This window comes from Motacilla alba, chromosome 23 (genome assembly GCF_015832195.1).
Source record: "Motacilla alba alba isolate MOTALB_02 chromosome 23, Motacilla_alba_V1.0_pri, whole genome shotgun sequence".
NCBI lineage: Eukaryota > Metazoa > Chordata > Aves > Passeriformes > Motacillidae > Motacilla > Motacilla alba.
The window spans coordinates 5,768,549-5,789,593 of record NC_052038.1 but is presented as its reverse complement, the minus strand read 5'-3'; the positions used below and the strand labels follow the sequence as shown (position 1 = coordinate 5,789,593).

At 53.3% G+C, this 21,045-nt stretch overlaps 1 protein-coding gene across 1 annotated transcript in view; it reads left to right on the top strand.

Moving 5' to 3' along the window:
* The window catches only part of RUNX3 (RUNX family transcription factor 3), a 33,497-nt gene extending 15,373 nt beyond the window's left edge, over window positions 1-18,124 (top strand). The window contains exons 4-5 of the mRNA XM_038160953.1: window positions 3,345-3,509; window positions 14,598-18,124. Of these exons, the coding sequence (XP_038016881.1) occupies window positions 3,345-3,509; window positions 14,598-15,121 (689 nt within the window). The 3' untranslated portion in view covers window positions 15,122-18,124. The remainder of the gene's footprint in view (window positions 1-3,344; window positions 3,510-14,597) is intronic.
* The last annotated feature ends 2,921 nt before the right edge of the window (window positions 18,125-21,045 follow it).

Genomic DNA, 21,045 nt, shown 5'->3' with positions numbered 1-21,045 from the left:
GAGCAGACTTTGTTTGGTCTTTGAAATATTTTAATGCAGAAGGCATGTCTTTAAATCACAGCTCTGAGGGCCTGAGCTCGTGTGGCACACACTGTTTCGCTGTCTGCATTCCAAGGAAACACCCAAAACTTCCAGTATGCTTCTTATTACTGGCCTAAAGTGTCAAATTCACGGCGGCTCTTCCAGCTGGGAAGTGTTCAATGGGATAGTTTGTTTGATATGCTGATACAGATCTTGTTATTACATCAGGATCCTAGGTGATCTGTCAATGTTTACATCATGTCACGTTCAATACCGGAGTTAACCGATTCTGAAACCCGATCCAGCGTTAAAACCCTGGCGCTGCTGACGAGGAGTGCCCAAGGTCAGGAGCTGCCACCATTTGACCATGCTGGGCTCTGCTGTTTCCATAAACATTGACCTGCAAGCCAGCGGTGGCCCAGCTGGAAATGCAGCGCAGAATCTCCAACCCCAGCAGTGCCTTTTGTGCCCCAAAATTCACAGGTCGGGGTGATGAAGGCTTCTCAGACAGATTTTTTGGGATGAGGGCTGGGGCTGTTTGAAGTCGAAAATCCACCCACTGGCTTCGGGAGGCTTTGAGTCAGGGCTTGGGTGAAGGTAGAAACCACCTTCCTGTTCTCTAAGGTATGAGCTATTGTTCGCTGGTTTCCTCTCCGTGACAGCTGTGGGCAGATGGGGAAGGGCTTTTAATGAAGCCAACCGCTGCAGAAATTAAAAAGCTCAGGTTGTTCTGATGAAAGAAACCCATTAACAGCGATTCTGTCTTGCGTGACAAAGTCTGACGTCCCCAGCCCTAAGTGACAAGCGGCAGGAAGTCCTGGGGAGACAGCCTGAGCTAAAGAGGGCTGGCAGGCCAAGCTGGTGGTTTTTAACTCATTCTCTGCCTTGTTTCACAGGGTTTGGGGCTGCCAGGTCCCACACGTGGGGATGGGGTGGGACACAGACTGGACAGGGTCTGGGAGAGCTGGGAAGAGCCCTGATCCCACCACTCCTGCATTTGCCTTGGCTTACATTTGCATCAAATTTTCCCCTTTTCTTTCAGCAGGATAGTTTCAGGGGTTTGGAGGGGTTCTGCTGGTAAGTGCTGGGTCTCCCCACAAACCAGCCCCTTCTGGAGGGTGTTTGCTCCAGGCTGGCAAAGCCCACAGGGCTGTGCCCACGTTACGACAGCGCGGGCACCAGAGCAACCACAGTGCAGCATGACACAGGCACATGAAGCCCTTGGTGGGGCTGCATGGCTGAATAATCTTTAAAAACATTATCAGCATAGAGATCACTTGATATATTTTTTCAGGATTTTCCCTGTCACATGCCAGATACCACCACAGGATAGGGTTTGTCCCGAGATAGAGGAAGGGAATTTAATTTTCATTAGATTTCTGGGGAACTTGGTCTTTGAAGTCCTTTTTGGCTTTCCTGCGAAGCTCTGCTCAAAAAAAACTGGGTAAAGGTGAAATATAACACTATTTTTCTTCTTCTGTGCTTAAATGTACAGTGAAATAATAAAATGTGGGCTAAAACAAGACATCTCAGAGAAAGCACCACATGACAGATGCTGCTCACAGCTCCAAAGGCCCTGGATAATGCAGAGGTGCCTGAGGTCTGGGGACGCACAGAGATGAGAATAGATCGTTTATGGTCTTGCTTTGAGGTTTCCTTGGTTTACTTCACACAGCAGGGAAAATACATTTTCAAAATACCACCGGGTTTTTGCTTTCTGCTGGGTTCGTCCTCCCCAAGTTTTCCTCTCTGCTGCCAGCGTGTTTTCACTTGGTTTGGACTCTCACATCCCTGCAAGTCTGGGGATTACAGAGCTTGCAGGAAATGGTGGGGCTCACCTGGATGTGGAGAGAGCAGAGAGGGGTCAAAGCCCCTCAGAATCTGTGGCTGGGGGGGGTTTTCTGGTGGGACACCCGTGGAGCTCAGCTGGGAGTGTGAGCTCCCCTTGGAGCTTCCCTCCCATCCCAGCATCCTCACAGCCAGCCTGGCGAGCACAGCCTGAGCCAGGCAAGGGGAGATCAGGAGATACCAGATGCTGGATTTAAGGAGGGGGAAGTGTGGGGACTTTCTGTGACTTTGCTATAAACTGACACAGCTCACAGAGCCGTGCAGATGTGAGGGGGAAGGGCAGGGGGGTGAGGGCGAGAGCTGCCTGCCTTCGTCGCCTTTTAAACGCGCTGCTTTGCTTTCCTTTTCTTCTTTAGAAGCCACCAAGAGCTGAGCTTGGCTTGGTGGATGTCGGGCTGTAGGATCTGATAAGGGCCAGCTCTCTGAAGTGCTGCAGAAGGGTTTCTTCCCAGCCTCTCTCCCGGCGTGCCTGCACACCTCCAGTGCCCCTGAGCGCTGGGACGGGGCCGGGATGAGGCGGTGCCACCTGGGCACGGTCCCTCCGTGGCAGGTGCAGAGAGCTGGGGGTGTTGCGGGCCAGTCTGGCTGCGGCAGGGGAAGAACAAGGAGAAGCCAAGGTCTGAACCCCGCGCTGATGTAAAGCTGAGGCTCCTCTGGAGCCCCTCCAGCTTTGTGCGGGTGTAACTGAGACTGGAATCCGGTCCAGAGAGAGCGAAGCTGTTTGGAGATGATTAATACAGTAAAATGTGAAAGTTATGTATCAAGTGCGTTTCATGCGCCTCTCGCCTCGGGACAATTAGCATAAATTTAATAATTATTGCCCTGTGCCAGCAGCTGCTACCTAAGGAGCTGGGAGTGCTTTATGAACGCTCATTAGCTGCTGCCCTGCCTGGGGGAGGTGGGTGATTAGTCTGCCCGTTTTATGGGGAGGAAAGAGGAACAGAGAGAAGCAAAGTGAGGTGGCCGAGGTGTGGTACCAGCGAGGGCTGATCCCATCCCTCCTGTGCCTCCTCCAGCCCCACTTGGCTCTGACTGATCTGGGTGGGCACAGCTGGGAGGGGGCTGGAGCAAGATGGGAGTTTGTTCTTTAAGCAATAAGCAAACGCTGCAGAAAATACTTAAAATCCAATGTTTGCCAGTTCCCCAGTCCCCACTTTGCCAGGAGACGGTTTCTCCTGCCTTGCATGTCTCCCACGTTCGGAGTCGGTGAGGGCTGGTGGGGCTTGGTCACTCAGGCAGGGGCATCCTGATCCAGCTCCTTGACTGGAGACTTTCTGGACGATCTGGAGCCTCCCCTGTGGGTCACTCTGTGTCCACCTGCCCTGGGAGCTGCTCTCTGCTGGGGCTGGCACCCATTATCCTGTGTGAGTAACAGCAAACCACAGAGACAGAGGCTGCGCTGGCTCCCTGTGTAACCAGGGCGCTGCAGCCAAAGGGGAGCTGATCAGATACCAGACTCTTTTATCATGTTCCAGGGCACAGACAAAAGCTGGAAGACCAAGCCAAACCCTTCACCGACCGCTACGGAGAGCTGGAACGGCTGCGCCAGTCCATGAGAGTCACCCCGACAACACCCAACCCCCGTGGATCCCTCAGCACCCCGAGCCACTTTGGCTCCCAGGCTCAGACTCCAATCCAAGGTAACCACCTGGGTGTCCCCGTGTCACCCCCGAACCCTCATGTTTCTGGCATGGCTGAGAGGGAACAACCCTCTGGATGGGGTTTTAGAGTTGGAGTCTAGCTCTCCCTGGTTAGGGAGCCAGGGAGGGGTTCGTGTGGATTTCTTGGCCTTGGAAGCCTTTTTGCACCCATTAAGTCACTTTTTGCACCACTAGATCTGGGTTTTGAGGAACAACTGAGCAGCAGGAGCGTGAGGGAGGTGAGAGCAGCACCCTTTGAACCCAGCAGCTCCTCTGACATGAAGGCAGCCGCGCTATGGTTATGCATCAGCCAGAGAGGGTGTTCCGTGCTTTACATGCTAATCCCAACGGTTTCTTATCATTGTGTGGGTGCCAAGCGTGGTGATCCCTCACCCAGCTCCAGCATAATTCCCCACACGGATGCACACCTGCACAGGCACACACACACACACACACAGAGCTTTGCTCTTCCCAGATCTGCCAGCGGCAAAGAGCGCCCGAGTCCCTGGGCGTTCCCCAGGAATCCGCAGCTTGCTGCCAGGACAGGGGCAGGAATTGCCACTGGAGTTACCTGGCGGAGATCAGGCTGCTCATCCCAGAATTTCAATCCCAAACCAAGCAAGGCATTAAAATATCTCAGCTGCTGTGTTGCTGCTGTCTTTCTGCACAGGCAGATGCCACCAGGATGAATTAAGAGACCATTCTCCTGTCCTTTTCTGTGCTGCTTTTCCATGCACTTTTAGTCTCACTGGTTCTTTTCCTTCAGAAATCAGCAGAGATACTAACAGGGCTTCAACATTTAAGCTGTCTGTATTTGGAATTTTGGTGAGAATAGGCCCTTCTGGGAAAGTTTCATAGGAAAAACTCCCAAAACCCTCGTGCTGTGTTTTCAGATGGAATACGGTTGTTTGAAAGCCTCGGTGTCATTAGCAAAGAGGGGGTTTTGGGTGTAAAAACATGTTTGAAAATGTTACCCGAACTGTAAAAGCTGTGCCGCTCCTCCCAACCCAAAATTACAGGGAAAATTTAATTTCTTTCTCATTGAAATGCAAATCTCCACGCTTGGAATTTTCATTGATATTAGCAGGGTTTATGAGAACATGGGCATTTTGTGTAGGACTATCATTTGGGTTTTTTAAAAAAAGCAGGAGAGAGAGAAAGAGTTTTCTAGGCTTGTCCCGTTGGCCGCATCATAAAGGAAGAGATTCTTGGGGGAAGAAAAAAAGATTTGTATTTTAAATTAGCACAGCCCCCTGCAGTGCCAGAAACCCAAAGAGCGCCGTTTGGAGCAAAGAATCAGGTGATGACACAAATTCAACGAGAAAAAAAATGGAGTTGGCCACAAGCTACCACCCCTGCCAAATTCCCAAATGTCAAATGACAGCAGGAGTGGAGACACACAAAATTAGCCTCTGAAATCATTCCTGCGGAGTGAATCCGAAGTCCCAGGAATGCTGCAAAAGGCGGTTTGTGCACGCTCTGCTCTTGGCTCCCTTGTTCCCGAGTCGGAGGAACCGTCTTAAAATGACTGCGGGTTCCTACCAGCGTAACTCGGAGCAGGAGCAGCTCAGTAATTTTCATCTCAGCCCTGTCCTTTTGACACAGCTCTGGCTGCGACCAATCATAATCATCATTTTAAAAACCCCTCTTTCTCTCGCGCACACACACACACGGCTTATTCACAAAGATCATAATTTTTACCCGAGCAAGTGGAGCCCGGCCCGTGCCAAGAACAACACGGGAGTTAACAGGCCTGTAATTCTCACGACTTGGCACGTTCTTGGGTAACACACAGGAGAGGCCGATTAGTGGGAAGCAGAACGAGATACCAGCAGGGAGGGGCCATGGGGCAGGCTGGGGTTCATCCGGCCCCCGCTGTCTTCCATGGGGTGCTTCCCAAGGTTAATGTTTTTAGCTCCCCTGTGCAGGGATTAAGAGGGGGACAGGGAAGTTTTTCCCTCCAGCAGTGCCCGGCTCCCTCTGCTCGTGTGCCAGGGGTGCTCGGCTCCCTGTTCTGCTGACCAAGCAGTTTGCACAAGCTTCCTAATCCGCTCCTGGCAAAAGCAGGCTGGAGCTGGGATGCTCAGGAACGGCCTCGGCCACTGTGGGGGGATCCCAGCGCCCCAAATCCCTGCACATGGCACGTGGAGTTTGGGTTTTTAGGCAGGCAGGAGACTGTTTATCTTTGAGAGAATTGGGGTTCTTGGGAGATGTGTGTGCTCTGGCCCAGTCCAGTCTCTCCTCCTGAGGAGGGAAAGCCCTGGCTGTGGTGGAGATCATGGCAAGGACGCCGCTGGGAGTGGGAGAGGGGTCTGGCCCTCAGCCACTCGCAGAAGCTTTCAGTAAAGCAGCCCCTGGAGGTTATAAATAGCCCCCATGTAAAATGATCATCCTGAGGTTAGATGGTCTCAAACCAAAACCCTCCCGGTAAGAGAAAGCCGATGGTTTTTGAAGGGCATGCCCGGAAATACGGGAGGAGAGAGCGCGGCTCCGATACCGAGCGGGTCGAATCCTGCTCTCTCCAGCATCAGGGAATTTCAGTGGCTCTGGCCTTGCCGTGCCCCACTCAGATGGGCAGAGACTCGATCCCTTCCCATGCCTGTCCCCAAATGGGATGGACACGGGCAATCCTGCACACACCAGATCTCATTCCCACTTCTGCTGCTCTGCGAGTAAATAGAGTAACTCTGGGTTCACCCCTGTAGCTGTGAGGAGAATCTGGCCCAGTGCTGGGCAGGTCAGACAGGCAGACCCCCATCACCATCCAGCTCTGCTTCCCGGGCTTCAACCGAGCAGAGCCTCTGTTGAGGATTTGGCCCAATGCTTCTCCAGAGAGGTCTGGAAAATCTGAGTGTTTGCAATCCCAGCTCTGCCGTCCCCACAGAGAGACACCAAGCTGTCATTAGGATGGCTCGAAATGGTTCCTTATTACGGGGCACGCGAAGCCAGAGCCTTGCGTGCCTGCTTCAGTCGGGTTTTGCCTTTTAGCTTAAAAAAATCAAGTAGCTCTCAGAAGTGAAGCAAGATGTTAAAGGGACTTCTGCTGTCTGCCTTCAGCTGCTTCTCGGGGCCCCTGGCTCAGGGGAGGTGGGCTGGTGACAGACACACGTCCTCCCCAGGAGCAGCCCCCAATTCTCTGTGTCCTCCCTTGCCTGCGTTTCAGCAGTGGCTCAGGCTGAACCATTTTGTTCCCAGCACAGCAGAGCAGGACCGCCCACGCCCGAGTTCTGTGGTGGAAACATCTTCAACCACTCAAAAGCAATTGTGTGCCTTGTCCAGCAGCATGGAGGGGCCTTGTGCTCACCAGGACAACTGCAAAGGGATTTTAGATTGGGTCTCCTCGGTACCAGAGCGAGCTGTTTTGTTTGAGGCACTCCACATCCCCCTGCACACTCCTGTTTTTGCTCCAGAGAAGCCAAACTCCCTTGATTTCACAGGGAGGACAGTAAATGTCAGATCCTTTTGCAAGCCTCTCTTAGCCCTAGTGCCTGTGAAATGGTTTTTGGGAGACTCCCTGTTCACTGGTGAAGAACCTCAGATCTCCTGGTCTGGAATTCACTCAGCTTCATTCCCAATCCATTACTTCAGGCCAGCACAACATTTTTATCATCAGCAGAATGCTTCATCATATGCCTTTGAAGTGAAGTCTTTCTCTCTCTTTTTCTTTTTAAATATACATTTTTAAAGTATTGCATTACTTTTAAGAAGCCTCTTGGCATAGGTAGCAAGTGCCCCTATTGTTTCCGAAATGCAACGTGGCTGCTCTGAGGTTAAGTCCTGAATTATGGGCCCAGCAAATACACTGAATTGCTGCTTCCTAATCCCTGTCCAGATTGACTTATGGTTTCTTTAAAATATCCGTTTCTTAATGGATAAAAACATTCTACCACGGGCAGAGACTAAATTGTTTCCAAAGGAAGCTAGGCAAGCATTAGTGGGAAGAAAACATATTGTGGGATTCAGCTTCAGCCTCAAAGGAAGGAACACGCTTGAGATGGGTTTCCTGCCTGCTTTCAGGCTTCTGTGTCTATCTTTAAACTGCTTTTCTGCTCCTCTCCTTTACATTTCTGATGTCCCTCCAGTGAATTTGGCATGGAACTGTCACAGATGAACCACAGAGCAGTGCTGGGCAGGAGATTCCCCCAGGACAGAGTCCAGGCACCCGCAACCGCCGCGTTTGTGCCGTGGACATGTGGCCAACCCCAGCCCCAGCTCAGGGTGCTGCATCCCTAGAGAACAGCAAGGAGTCTCTTGGAATTTGCCTCAGGGGTGCTATCCTGCCTTTAACACGGGATTTCCAGTGTGCTGGGATCCTCAGTGCCATTCTCAGGGCGGGGTGGGGAGCCCCCAGCCCGGGTGTCGCTGCCTCGCCGGGCTCCTGGCCGCTGGATCCCCTGTGCCATCACCCCTCTGCAGCGGGATTCCCATGGCAGACGTGGCCTGGCCCAAACCTGCTCGGCAGGCAAGGTGGTCTAGCTGCAGGCTGGGTTGTAAATCCAGCAGCTTCCTTTTATGTAGTCAGGGCTTGTTAATTTGTTTTAATACCCTTTGAATAGAGGTAAAGAGCAAAGCGCAGGCAGGGCGCAGGGGAGTGCCCGCGATCCCCGCTCAGCCCACCCACCCGCTCCAATTAGCACCGTTATTCATTAGCTGGGCTGCATGGAGCGGCGGGGGCTGCGGGATGTGCCGGGCAAGGCGATGCGGGCAGAGGGCTCTGGGATGAGCGAGGCTGTGCGGAAGCTGGGGGAGCTGGGCTTGTTTAGTCTAGAGAAGGGCAGGCGGGGAACGGAGCTGATTGCTCCGTGTAAATACATCCAGGGGGTAAACACGGCGAGGCAGAGGAGCTAATGTAAGCTCTGGAGGACACTGCAGGCACAGGACATGGGGCTGAACTGGTTCTGCATAAATTCACACTGGAATTAGGAGCAGGGCTCTTCCCAGAAGGATGGGTCCAGAGAATTGGAGCATCCCAATGGATCTGGAAGGGTTTACGGAGGAGGTTGAGATGAGGTGCATGATCCACTGAGTTGGGAACACCTGGAAATTTCCCCTCAACTGCTGCCCCGCGTTTTTGGGGTGGGAGAGGACCCAGGAGCTGGGTTTGTGCTGCTCAGTGGGGTGGGTTTGGGGCCACGTGTGTGTGTGCATGGCAGCACAGGGTGTTTGGGGAGAATCACAAAACTGAGCAGCAAACGTGCTTGGCAGTGTTGAGGTGGTGCCTGGCGATGCTGTGATAAGGACCTCTGTGTTGTTGTGTTTTGGTTTGGGGTTTGCATTTTTTTTTTTCAGACTCTGCAGAGGAAGTCCGTGCACCCAGTTTGTGAGCTGGTTCTATCAGATACAGAGCACTGCTCCATGGGCGTGTAACAACGGATGCTGTTCACACCCTCCTTTTTTTTTTCAACACCTCCCCTCCTCCCCCAAAATATATTTTGCTCTGTTTTACGTGGGCCGAGAGGAAGGGGCCGTTTTCTTTTTTAGTTGGCTCTGACTTGGAAACAAATGAACTTGTTAACATACGTGACAGAGGCGTGAGAGCGTGCCTGCATGCGTGGGTGGGGAGGAGAGCAGCTCCTTCTCTAGAGATGAGCTGGGCCTTCACAGATCAGATGCCTCTCGTGCACCTTCCCATGGAGATTCTCTCCTTCTCTTGGCCACCTGCCTCTCCGTGCTCCCACATGGAGTCATTGTCATCAGGGGGAAGAAGCAGAGAGGGACAAAGATCAGAAAAATGCTCAAAGATGGCTTGGAGGTCCAAGCGTGACAGAAGTGAGCGGAGAAAAAACAACCAGAGGTATATCCAGAGCGGGAATGTCTGTCCCCACTGTCACTCACATGCTGGTGTGTTATATACAGAAGCATAAAGTATCATTAGTGTTTACATTGTCGTCAATCATTGTGCAGCGAGACAGGAAAGCAGGGCTTTTTCCCCTGGGGTAGATTTTTCATGACAATTTTGCAAGGCACACATGTGCGTAGAATTAGAACAGTGATCTATGGCCAGGCTGATGATATTTTATATTCTATACACTTGGAGAGTGGCAGGCTATCAAGTTCCCTTTAAATCCCCTTTATTCTCTGTGCGTCTCACACACTGTGAGTATTTGTTGTGTAACATCCACACAAGCTCAGGTTTATTGCTGACTGGGTTCATCAGCCACCGCGTGCTCCCCACATCTCTAAGGTGGGGACCAGGTGGTATCTGGGGTGCTGAGGAGCTGCTCAGGTTCCACACGTCGCTGCCTGGCCCCAGATAATCTGATAGTGGTGATCCTGCTGTACATCAGGCCCTGGTGCTGTGCTCTGCCACGTGCCCGGGGTGAGCTGGTTGTCTGGGTACCATTGCAGCGCTGAAGAGGTCCTGATGTTGCTTTTGCTGCCCTTTCTTCCCTCCAGGCAGAGCAGATGTGTTCCTGGGTTAGGAGGTAGTGGCAGCACCCACTGCTCCTCTGGGATGGATGCACATCCATCCCTAAAACCATCTGCAGGGTTCATTGCCTCATCTCCTTGAAGGCTTCCAGGGACCTCAGAGCAGATCCACCAGCCCTGACCCTGCCAGGGTGCAGGGACCAGTTCCACTCCATCCAAGGCAGCTCCCAAACCCAACGTGGTCAGAAGGGAGGAGGCTGAACACACCCAGAGAAACCTCTGTGGTTGGCAGCCTCACGAACCAGCCCTTCCCACCTCATGGCCAGCCCTCGCCACCATGACCCAGCTGAGGTTTGGCTCCCATCAGGGGCATCTCTTTGCATTTATGTCCTGGCCACCCACCCAAGGAAAGACCTGTATTGTCTCTGATGCAGAGAGAGCTGCTGTGTCACTGCAGCGCTGTTGTTTTATCTGGAAAGTGGCTGAGCAGCTTTCAAAGCATGTTTCTATCCGGCTCCTCATGCAGGGGGGACTTGGGGGTCCTCAAAAGGTGCAAATTGCAGCTGCACAATTAAATCATGGGGTGTGTCCCGGCCTCTGCAGTCCCCGGGGCAGCTCAGCCCTAAGGAGGAGACAGTGGCATTACTAATCAGGGCTTTGACCTTTACATGGCTTTTATTTAATACACATTCCACACTTCCCCAAACTCCCATCCAAAACATTGACATTTCCGCTGATAGATTGGGTCAGATTTTGGAGTAGTTGGGGGACTCAATTCACTCTTACAATGGTTAAATTCTTACAGCTAAATGGGCTTATTCAGTTAGTGCAGCAGCTGGTGTGATTTCGAGAAGAAAATAAACATTTCCTTCAAATATTTTGATTGGCAACTGGACAACTGAAGTACTCAAGCTCGGATTGCCAGGGTCCAAAAAAGCAAATGGGGGCTGGACGGCGAGTAAGCGAGGGAAAACCGTAGTAAATCCTCGGAGGCAGCACTACGGAGCAGATGTGTGTGAGGTGTGCTAGGGAAGGGGACAGCAAGAAGGGGTTTTTTAAGCCCATTTTGAGCTGTGATTCCAAGGGGAACGCAGGGTCCAAGGGTGCAGCTTCACCCACTCCTTGTTCCCTGGCTTTGCTCAGCAGCTGCTTGCTCCAGGCTGCTGTTTGATCCTGGCTGTGGCAGAGGGTCCTTGCTGCTGAGTTAGGTGGTTATGGAGGGTGTTAATGGCCGTGTTTTAATTGGATCTCGCTGGGGTTGTTTCAGTGGAGATTTCCTTGCGTGCAGGGCTGGTGCTGGGGCTGTGTGGCTCCGATCTGCGGCAGCCAGGATGGAGGGGCAGCCCTGAAGTGAAGGAGATGGGATGGAGAGGAAACCTTGAGGTGAAGACCAAGATGGAAGGGGCAGTTGTGAGGTGACAGCACTGAGGTGAAGGGACAGATGTGAGGTGAAGGAGATGGGATGGAGCGACAGCCCTAAGATGAGAACCAAGACAGAGGGGAGACCCTGAGGCGAAGGAGATGGGATGGAGAGGAAACCCTGAGGTGATGGGGGATGGAGAGGAAACCCTGAGGTGATGGAGCCAGGATGGAGAGGGTGCTGAGGCGAGGATGCTGAACTGGAGAGACAGTTGCGAAGGAGACAGGATGGAGGGGCAGCCCTGAGGCAAGGACCAAGATGGAGGGGCTGCCCTGAGGTGAAGGACATGGGATGGAGGGGAGCCCTGAGGTAAAGGACACATGAGAGAAGGGCAGCCCTGAGGTGAGGACCAAGATGGAGGGGCTGCCCTGAGGTGAAGGAGACAGGACGGAGGGGCAGCCCTGAGGTGAGGACCAAGATGGAGGGGCTGCCCTGAGGTGAAGGACACGAGATGGAGGGGAGTCCTCAGGTGAAGGACACATGAGAGAAGGGCTGCCCTGAGGTGAAGGACATGAGATGGAGGGGAGCCCTCAGGTGAAGGACACATGAGAGAAGGGCTGCCCTGAGGTGAAGGACACGGGGCACAGCAGCAGCCCTGAGGCGCCGGCCCTGAGGCGATGGCGAGGCCCCGGCCCCCTCTGCCGGCCGCCTCCTTCCCGCCTCCCGCGGCCCGGCGGGCGCCCCCTGCTGGCGGCGGGACCCCCTCAGGCGGGCCCTGCGCGGGCCGCGGCCGCCGCGGTTTTGTTTTCAGAGCGGTTTGGGGCTTTATTTGTAGCCTCGGGGAAAAGCTGAGAGCTTTTCCGTCAGGGAAAGCTGGAGCTTTGTTCTGGGCCAGACTTAGAGCCCAAGGCCGGCGGGGGTGAAAGCCAGCCGGTTATGGCCACTCGGATGCCTCGTGGCTCTGCTGGGTGTGGATTCTGTCTGAGGGGTTTGCAGCGAGGGATTTGCTTTTTGAAGGATCGAATTTGCAGATCCCGGCCCTGCAGGTGCTCTGGCCAGGGGTTCAGAGGCTGGCAGAGCTCTTTCTCTGCCCACCTGAGTGTCCCCAGACCCCACGGCCTCGCTGTGCCTTGTCACACATGGAGCCCGTAATTAACACTCTTTCATGCTCCTGTCCAAATTAGTAGCAGGGAGTCACTGCCAAACAGTGCACGTTCAGGCCAATAAAATGTAGCCTCTAAAAAAAAAAACCCTCTTTGAGTGAGTTATAGAGGAAAAAGGAAATGTGCCCTGGGCACTCAGGTTTGATTTCGATTTGCATTTTATGGAATATTATTTATGGAGCTGTGAAAAGTAATGAAGGAGCGTGGTCTGAGCGATTGTCATCTGGGAAGGCAGTGAGCAGCAGTTTGTGTGTTTTGGGGGCTGAGGGGGATTTGGCTGCTTTTTTCTCACTGCAGGCCTGCCGAGTTCAAGGGGAGGCTTTCAGAAGACAACACTTTTTCTTTCCAGTCCGTGTGCAGGCAGGATTTCCGCCCCATGGTCCTGTCTCGAGCCGCGATGCTGCTGGATTGCCACCGCCACGGGGCTGTGGTCAGGCTGCTTCTTGCAGAGCTGGTCTCCAAACCTCAGCTCCCTCAAACCTCAGTGCCTGGCAGCAGCAGTGGCTGTAGCACGGCTTTGGGATGGGTCCCTGCTGGGCTGTGAAATCAAGCTGGGAGCGTTTTTCCCACCGCTGTGCTTTTCCAGCCAGCCCAGCATGGAGCAGGGTTGGCCCTGTGGCCGGGCAGCCGCTTCCACGGGCGCTTTCCAACGCCGGGTGTGTGCAGAGCAGTGTGGTTCGGGACAGCTTGGAGCTGCTCCTCTCTTATCTCGCCCCAAAGCCGCAGCCACGTTCACAAACCAGGTGCTCCCCCGCCTTTCCCCTCCGTGGAGCCTGCGTGGGAAGGCAGGCGCTGCTGGGCGCCCGCAAAAGGGCTGCAGGGGAGGGAGGGAGGATCCTCCCCTTCTCCTTCCATGGCTGAAGGACTCACCTGGGATCAGAAGGGAGGTTCACATCAAATCCCTTCCATACCTGCTCCTCCAGAGCGTGCCCGTGTCACTAGGTAGCTGGAAGGGATTAAATCAAGAGGTTTCTCCTGGGGAAATGCTTTGGGGCCTGGAACGCCAGCCCTGAGAAGTTAAAAATGCTTCATTGTAATAAATAGATCTAAAACACACGTCCCTGTGCATGCAGAGCAGCCACACAATCCTCTGGACGTGTGTTTGTATGTATATGCATTTCCAAAACCAACAGGCGTGTTTAGCATACTCACCTCACATTCTCTTGCCCTGAGAGATACAAAATCCAGCTGATGTGACCAAAAAAAGTCACTTTTGAGGCTGGATGGTGTCCCACTAGCAAAGGAGAAAGGCCCTGCTTTTAATAAGAGGAAAAAAGAGGAGGTCTGAAGGGCACTTTCCTTGGAGAGCAAACCTCATTTCTCTCTGCTTTAATGCACCATGGCCAGAGGTTCCTGGGCTCTGTCTCAGCCTTGGGACAGCTGAGAGAGCCACAGGAATGGCTCCAGTTCCTCCAAGGAGCTTCTGCTGTGGAGTCCCACCTCTAACCTGGCCTTCCTGCAGGAGGACGGGATCCCAAGCCAACATCCCTTTCCAATTTCAAGCTGGCTGCGTCCCCCTTTGGGTTTAGACCTCCAGGAAAAGGCTCCATGGGGGGCTCCATGATCCAGTGGAGCTGGGGAACATTCCCACCACGCTGCCCCGAGTCTCCCTTCCCCCAGTAGAAAGCCTGATTTTCTCACTCTCTTTATCCTCTTGCAAGGAGAAAAATACACAGAGAACTCAAGCAGAGGGATATAGTGGCTCCTGGCTTGGGAGTTTTCAGCTGTGTGTTTATCAGCTCCATCCCCTGATGGTATCAGCACAAACAGGCCACCCACAAGAAGGCTTAGCAGGCTGGTCTGGGCTCCAGCTTTTCCTGCCTGTCTCCGTGTGTGTGTGTGTGTGTGTATACAGCAGGGATGGATGATCCCAGGGCCCGGCCGTCTGGGGCCTGCCTCCATTTATTTACTACACAGCTGATGTCATGGCTAAACATCTTTTTTCTGTGTTTATGGGGTGTGCTGCTTTAATCTGCCCGAGATGAATAGACCCCTAAGAGAAGTCAGCTTAGCCGTGTCCCTTCTTGGATAGGAAACAACAAATTTTAGGACAGGAAATGGGAGCAACTTAAACAAATGGGTTTAGGGTTTTTATTTAAGTCCCTCAGCTCTTTTCCCTGGCAGACCCAGGAGGTGCTTTCCCTTGTGATTCCTTGGGAACGCTCTAACCACCCCCTCTCCCCCTGCACCCGGCAGGCACGTCAGAGCTGAGCCCCTTCTCGGACCCGCGGCAGTTCGAGCGCTCCTTCCCCACGCTGCCGGCGCTGACGGAGACGCGTTTCTCCGACCCGCGGATGCATTACCCCGGCGCCATGTCCGCCGCCTTCCCCTACACGGCCACACCCTCGGCCACGGGCATCGGGGGCATCAGCATGACCAGCATGCCCACCACCACCCGCTTCCACCACACCTACCTGCCGCCCCCGTACCCCAGCTCCACGCAGAACCAGAGCGGGCCCTTCCAGGCCAACCCCTCTCCGTACCACTTGTACTACGGGACGTCCTCGGGCTCCTACCAGTTCTCCATGGTGGCGGGAGGCGAGCGCTCGCCCACCCGCATGCTCTCGTCCTGCACCAGCGCCTCGGCGGGGAACAACCTGATGAACGCCAGCCTGGGCGCGCAGAACGACGGCGTGGACGCGGACGGCAGCCACAGCAATTCCCCCACCACCATGAGCACCACGGGCAGGATGGATGAGTCCGTCTGGAGACCCTACTGAGGAGGAGCTCAGCTGGGCACCCGTGTCTTTAACTTAATCAGCCACCGTGGCTCCTTTTCGGAGTGACCAAAGTGATGCCAAGGGAAAAGTTAAACCAAAGTCTTCCAAACCCAAAGTTAAGGATCCTCTGCATGCAAACATCAAGCGAAGATCAACCGAGACCTTCATTGCATTTCAAGGTGAACACCCACGAGGCTTGAATGTGTCGCTTGATGTGGTTCCTTCCGTATGTTTTAGGTATGTGGATTGTACATAGGGAAAAAACCCCAAACACGTGTGGAATCAGATGTTTGGTACTTGCAGAACACTTCTCGTTCATCTCACTCGCACCTCTTCCCCACACAAAGCATTCAGAAGTGAGGAGAATCTCACCCTTCCTCTGCAAAATGGCTCAGAGAAGAGAAGACACCAGGGAGTCATCCAAGCCATCTCTCTGCCAGTGCAGGAGGACCAAACTTAACTTAAAAAAAAAAAAGGAGAAAAAAAGACAAAAACCCCATTGTCTCCTGTCTTTCCCTCCCCGCTGGTGAAGGGTCCCTGAGCACCAAAGAGCAGTGGGGTTTGCAGCACAGCCAGGGGCACTGGGGCTCAGTCAGCCACGTGAACAAGAGCTGTGATGTGATTATTGTTATTATTTGTTGACGACACAAGTTGTATTGTTCATTTTGGTGTCGCTGTCGTCGTTCGTCAATCAGTAACGTGGCTGACCCCGGGCCTGGCTGACCCCTCCCCTCCATGTTTACACGTGAGATGTACTTTTTATGGAGATGTTTTGTTTTGTTTGTTTGCTCTCTTGTCCTGACCTCACCGTTCAGCTCTTTGCTCCCCTTAGCAAACCTCAGTGATGGTGGCTGAAGTGAAGGCGGCGTTCAGGACAATCTGAGACGTTTGAGATGCACTTCCAAGGGGCTCAGGAGCCTTGGCACGGCCTTGCCACCGTTCTCCAGGTGTTCCTTCCGTCCCCTCTGAGTGGCAACACTCACAGCTGGTGGCGAAGCATCACAGTTCTGTTCTGCTCCTTTCCCATGTTCTCCCCCAGAGAGGATTAACACAATTTTTTATTTTGACTCACATGTGTCAGCTCCTCCTGAAAGCTCTGGGATCTGGAGAAAGGAGCAGTTTCTACTCCTGGTGGTGGGAATGTTGTGAATTGATGCTGTGCAGCCTCTTCCGTCCCCTCACCACCCTGTCCTTCCCCAGGTGCCCCCGAGCACAGGGATCTTGCTGTAGAGGAATAAGCTGAAGAGGGGGCACTCAAGGTGCCACTGGTGGCGGTGGCATCAGGTGGCATTTGCAGGAACCAGGTCTGCCAAGCACCACACACCCTCTCAGCTGACACCACAGAGATTGCAACCAAACAGGGCCATGCTGGGAGTCAGCTGTGGGGCTCCTCCGGGGCCAGCTCGGGGGCTTGGCTCTGATGCCAAACAGGGTTTGTCACCTCCTGCGGGCCACCTGTGCCCTCTGCTGGCATGAGAATTGGGGCTGGATTCAGGATTCTTCGTGCTGGCAGGGCTGGGAGGGCACAGACAGGTTCCTGGGGATCCATAACTGCAGTACCCAGTGCCCTGCAGAGCCCTCCCTGCAGCCGGAGGACAGTCCCAGCCCCAGTGCCACCAGTAACCACGCCCTTCTTTTTCCACTTCTCCCATAAACGCAAGAAAATCGAATGCCCAGAGCTGCCCTCCTGGCCCCTGAGCCTCAGTCAGACCGTCCCAGCCTTGTCACCTGTCCCCAGCTCCCAGCTGGCAGCCAGTCCCCCTCAGCACAGAGCGCTGGAATTGCACTACCACGGCGAGGCTGGAGCAGCACATCCTGGCTGCCCTGGAGAGCTGCCATGACCACTCAGAGCTCCATAAGCAACGAAGAACAACTCTTTTCAACAATAATAATAATAATAATGATAATAATAATGATAATAATATTTTTTTTTAAAAAGCCTTACCCCAGCTAACTGCAACCTCCACTTGCCTTAGCGCCGGCGCTCGCTGGCTCTGGAGCTGGACATGGCAGCCTGTGTTTTGGTGCCTTTTTGCATTTGTCATCCCGTCCCACTGGTTGAAAGCACAAAGGAAACAAGGCATTCGTAGTTGTAGGTTAATTTAAGACTGTTTGTAGTGAGTTTTAAAAGAGAAAATAATGAAAAGAACGGCAACAATGTTGTTTTTATGACATATTGTCATGTGAAGGTGTAAATAGATGCACCTCTGTTGTATGCAAATGGTCACGAGACAGGCCAATGTTTTTTGCTTTGCACTATAATTTGCTTTTTTTAAAAAAAAAAAGAATGCACAATCGCTTGTACAGTAAAGCCCCTTTGTCTGGCTCACAGAATATTTAACTATAAAATCTAATTTTTGGTCTTATTTGTTATAATAATATAATTCTTAAATGTGTTGAAGGATACGATTCTTAATAATGCTTCTAATACTTGTATGTGCAGGGTAAAAGATCACCAGACTAAGGAGATGAGATCAGAGATCTTTGTAGATAAAGAAGGCTAAAGTTGTTGGGTTTTTTAATGGTGTCTTATGATGGACATTAAAAAAAATGCTAGCGATACCAAAAAAATGTGGTTATTTGTGTAATACCCCAGCCCTACTTGAAGGCAATGCCCTATATTTAATATGTAGCCCAATTTTTAACCTGTAGCACTTGTCACTGGGGAGGGGGGAGGCGGGGAGGGCAGAGGAAGAGGAAGAGGAAGGTCTGCTCCTGGAGAAGTCACCGGGGAAGCTGCGGCCGGAGGAGTGTCCGGGCTCTGGCTTCCCTGAGAGCAGCCGGGCTCGGCGGGGCTGGCGTGGGGACAGAGCCCCGGCTCGGGGGACAGCTCTGCTTTTCTGGTATGGGGTCATTTCTGCTCCGCCGCCGTGTAATCCTGTCAATGCCATGTGGATCAATAAACAGATGGTTACGATGGCCTCGCCGCCTCCCGCCTGTCACTTCTCGCCGGGGGCCGTGCCCGGGGCAGGGGGGCTCCTCGCTCCGCTCTCTCTCCGGGCTCTGATTTTCCGCTCGGTCAGAGCACCCGGCGCCAGCTCCGCTGCTCGGGGGCTGCTCTTGGCCGCAGTTCGGCACCACGAGGGTGGCCGGGGGAGGGCAGGCAGGGCTGGGATGGGGTGCGATGGGATGGGAGGACCTGAGCTCGCTGAAAAGCCGTTTCGAGCTCTCCGGAGGGGTGCGGAGCGCCGCCCGTGCCCGCGGGCAGCCCTGGCGGGGCGATCGCTGTGTGCCGGCCCAGCATCGCCTCCCTGCCCTCCTCCTGTCAGCGCCTCCTGCCCCCGGCCGCAAAATCGGGATCCAGCAGGACCCAAACTCCCGGGCGGGGCGAGCCCAGAGCCCTCAGCGCTCAGCGCTCCCCTCCAGAACCCGAATGACGGCTGAAAGGCACAAATGAAAAGATCCCACCCACAACAGGATCCCATGCCAAGGCGCTGCGGGCCGGGGCTCCCGAGGAGCCGGGGAACTCAGCGCCAGAATCATCCATGAGCCCGGGGCAGGAGCGCCGGGGCCATTCCCGAAGCTCTGCCTCCCCTCCGCAGCATCTCCGTGAGCGGAGCCCACAGCGGCGTTCGCCTGGAAAGAGGGAAAAAAAAATAAAGAAAAAAAAAATTAGGAAAAGCCCAAACCAAACCACAATAAATGCTCGTACCCAGCTCCACAGCCCTGGCCAGCGGGAATATGTTCCAAGGAAAACCCGAGAGTTAGCTGCCTTTTCTTCACAGCTACTGGGAGAGGAAACACCCCGAGGTGTAGCTGTTATTTACAGGAACTTTCTGTTCCAAACGGATCCCTGCTTTTCTCGCGGCCTCGCTCAGAGCTGCAGGGGGAAGAGAGAAGGAGAAGGAAAGGGGGGGAAAAAGAGGACAAATGAAAAAGGTCTTTTTGTACTGACATGCACTGGATCATCCATGGAATCCGTGGGGTTCAGGTGGGTTTGGTGCCCGTGGAGAGGATGAGGATGTGTCGGGTACAGCAGCACCTGAAATCCTGATGGGAGGCCCAGAGAGCTGGTGGTGTTAAATGTGCCCAGCACCTGAGGGCCAGGGGGCTGTGATTTTTATATGGGCATTATTTTTATATGGGTATTGTTATTATTTGTGTTATTCTCTGGGTGATATTTTTATAAGGCTGCTGTTTTTATATTGGGGATATTTTTACCCAGGCCACCCACCCAGCACGGCATCCGACGTGCTGCTGGCTTCCACACAGGTTTTGCCCCAATTTAATGAATTTAACAAGGAGAGCTGGACCCCAGCACAGCAGTGTGGGGTTGTGGGGTACATCAGCCTCTCCAAAGGGTCCCAAATACCCGAGGGCTCCCTCTGTTCCAGGGGGAAGCTGAAAAACAGGGCTGGAAGCAACAGCATGGGGCAGTCAGAGCAGGAATGTTTGGATTTTCTTTTGCAACAGAAAACAGAACGGGGGAAAAAATAGCTGGAGCTTGAAAAGCTATTTTTTGAGCATTCAGATATTAAATTGCGTGGAGTTTGGGCTAAAAAATCTCCTAGGAAAAATGAAGACTATTTCCTTTGAGATCAGAGCTAACAAAAGTCTCAGCAAAAAGCTTGTTTTATTCTCATTCCAGCCCAAACTCCAAAGCCTAGCCTCTGTTTTAATGACTCTGTTGTGTCCAAACTGCCTGGGTAAATAATCTTTTAACTTGCACAAATTCTGAGACTACACAGGATATGGGGGAAGGATCCTGGCTCTTGCCTTGCCCACATCAAGCCCTTAACGAACCGTGCCCAAACGAGCAACCAGCATCATTAAGGCCCAATTCTGTTCCTCTGAAATAGGAATGAAATCCTGTTCCTCTGAAATAGAACCAGATGGCCCTGAGAGGTGCAGAGCACCCATCCAGCACCCCCAGGGACCCCCTGCACCTGCAAAAAAATCACCCAGTGGGCACCCAGCTGGAGCAGAGCGAGCTTCCCACTCTGGCATCATCTCCGTGGGCATCCACGGGGGGTTAATCCTCCTGCAGGGCCTTCCTGCTGGAAAGGACGGGGGGTTTGTGGGGCTGGGGTGGGTGTTTTTGTGAATGCTGCCTATTTAGAAGCTAAATGATGGAAAACATGGAAAATTCATTAGGGTGTCTGGGCAAGTGTTGGGTTACACGTCATTCACATCCACTTACTCAGCGGGACCTCGCGCCTTGGGGGAGAGATATATTTATATACATTTATATACATGGGTTTTATATAGAGGAGCGGTTGGGGAGGTTTTTTCCCCTCCATTTAATTTCCAGACTGGCACAAAAATGAGACTTTTTGCCTCTCTTTAAAATCTGCTGCCCCTTTGGCCTGGGCTCGCCGGGCTCTGTCCCCTTCCCAGCCCTGGGAGGTGACTGGTGCCATTCCCAGTGCTTGGAAAAGGCAGGAGCTGCTTGCCCAGGATCCAGAAAGGGCAAATCCATGGCCAGGGCTGGAGAGGCTTTCCATGCAGGCTGAGATCCCCAACTGGCTGTTCCTCCAGTGCTGGCTGGGGGACAACGAGAGCTGGGAGAGGAGCAGGGGGCGGAGGGCTGGTGCAGTGCCCAAAGTATAAAACCCTAAAAACCCCCCCAATTCTTCATTCCTGATAACTCAGAGTTTCTCCAGTTTGCTGCAACACAAAACCAACCCAATGAAAACGTTGTTCAAAGGTCATGGCGGCTGTTTTGTACAGGATGTTTCACTTTTCAGGGAGCTCGTTCTCCCCAGCTTCAGCCTGTCCTGACACCACCTTCCAGCCCTGCACCACATCAGCGATGCCACCAAGCAAGGCCATGTCACCCCCTGATGCCACCTGAACCTGCGTCCCGGCCCTGGCAGCCCCAAAAACCACATCTTGAAAGCCTCAGCAGGCTCCTCGTGTGCTGCTCTGTGATTTAATCGCACGTTTTATTTTTATTTAGCCCATGCAAAGCAAGGCCCCCGTGT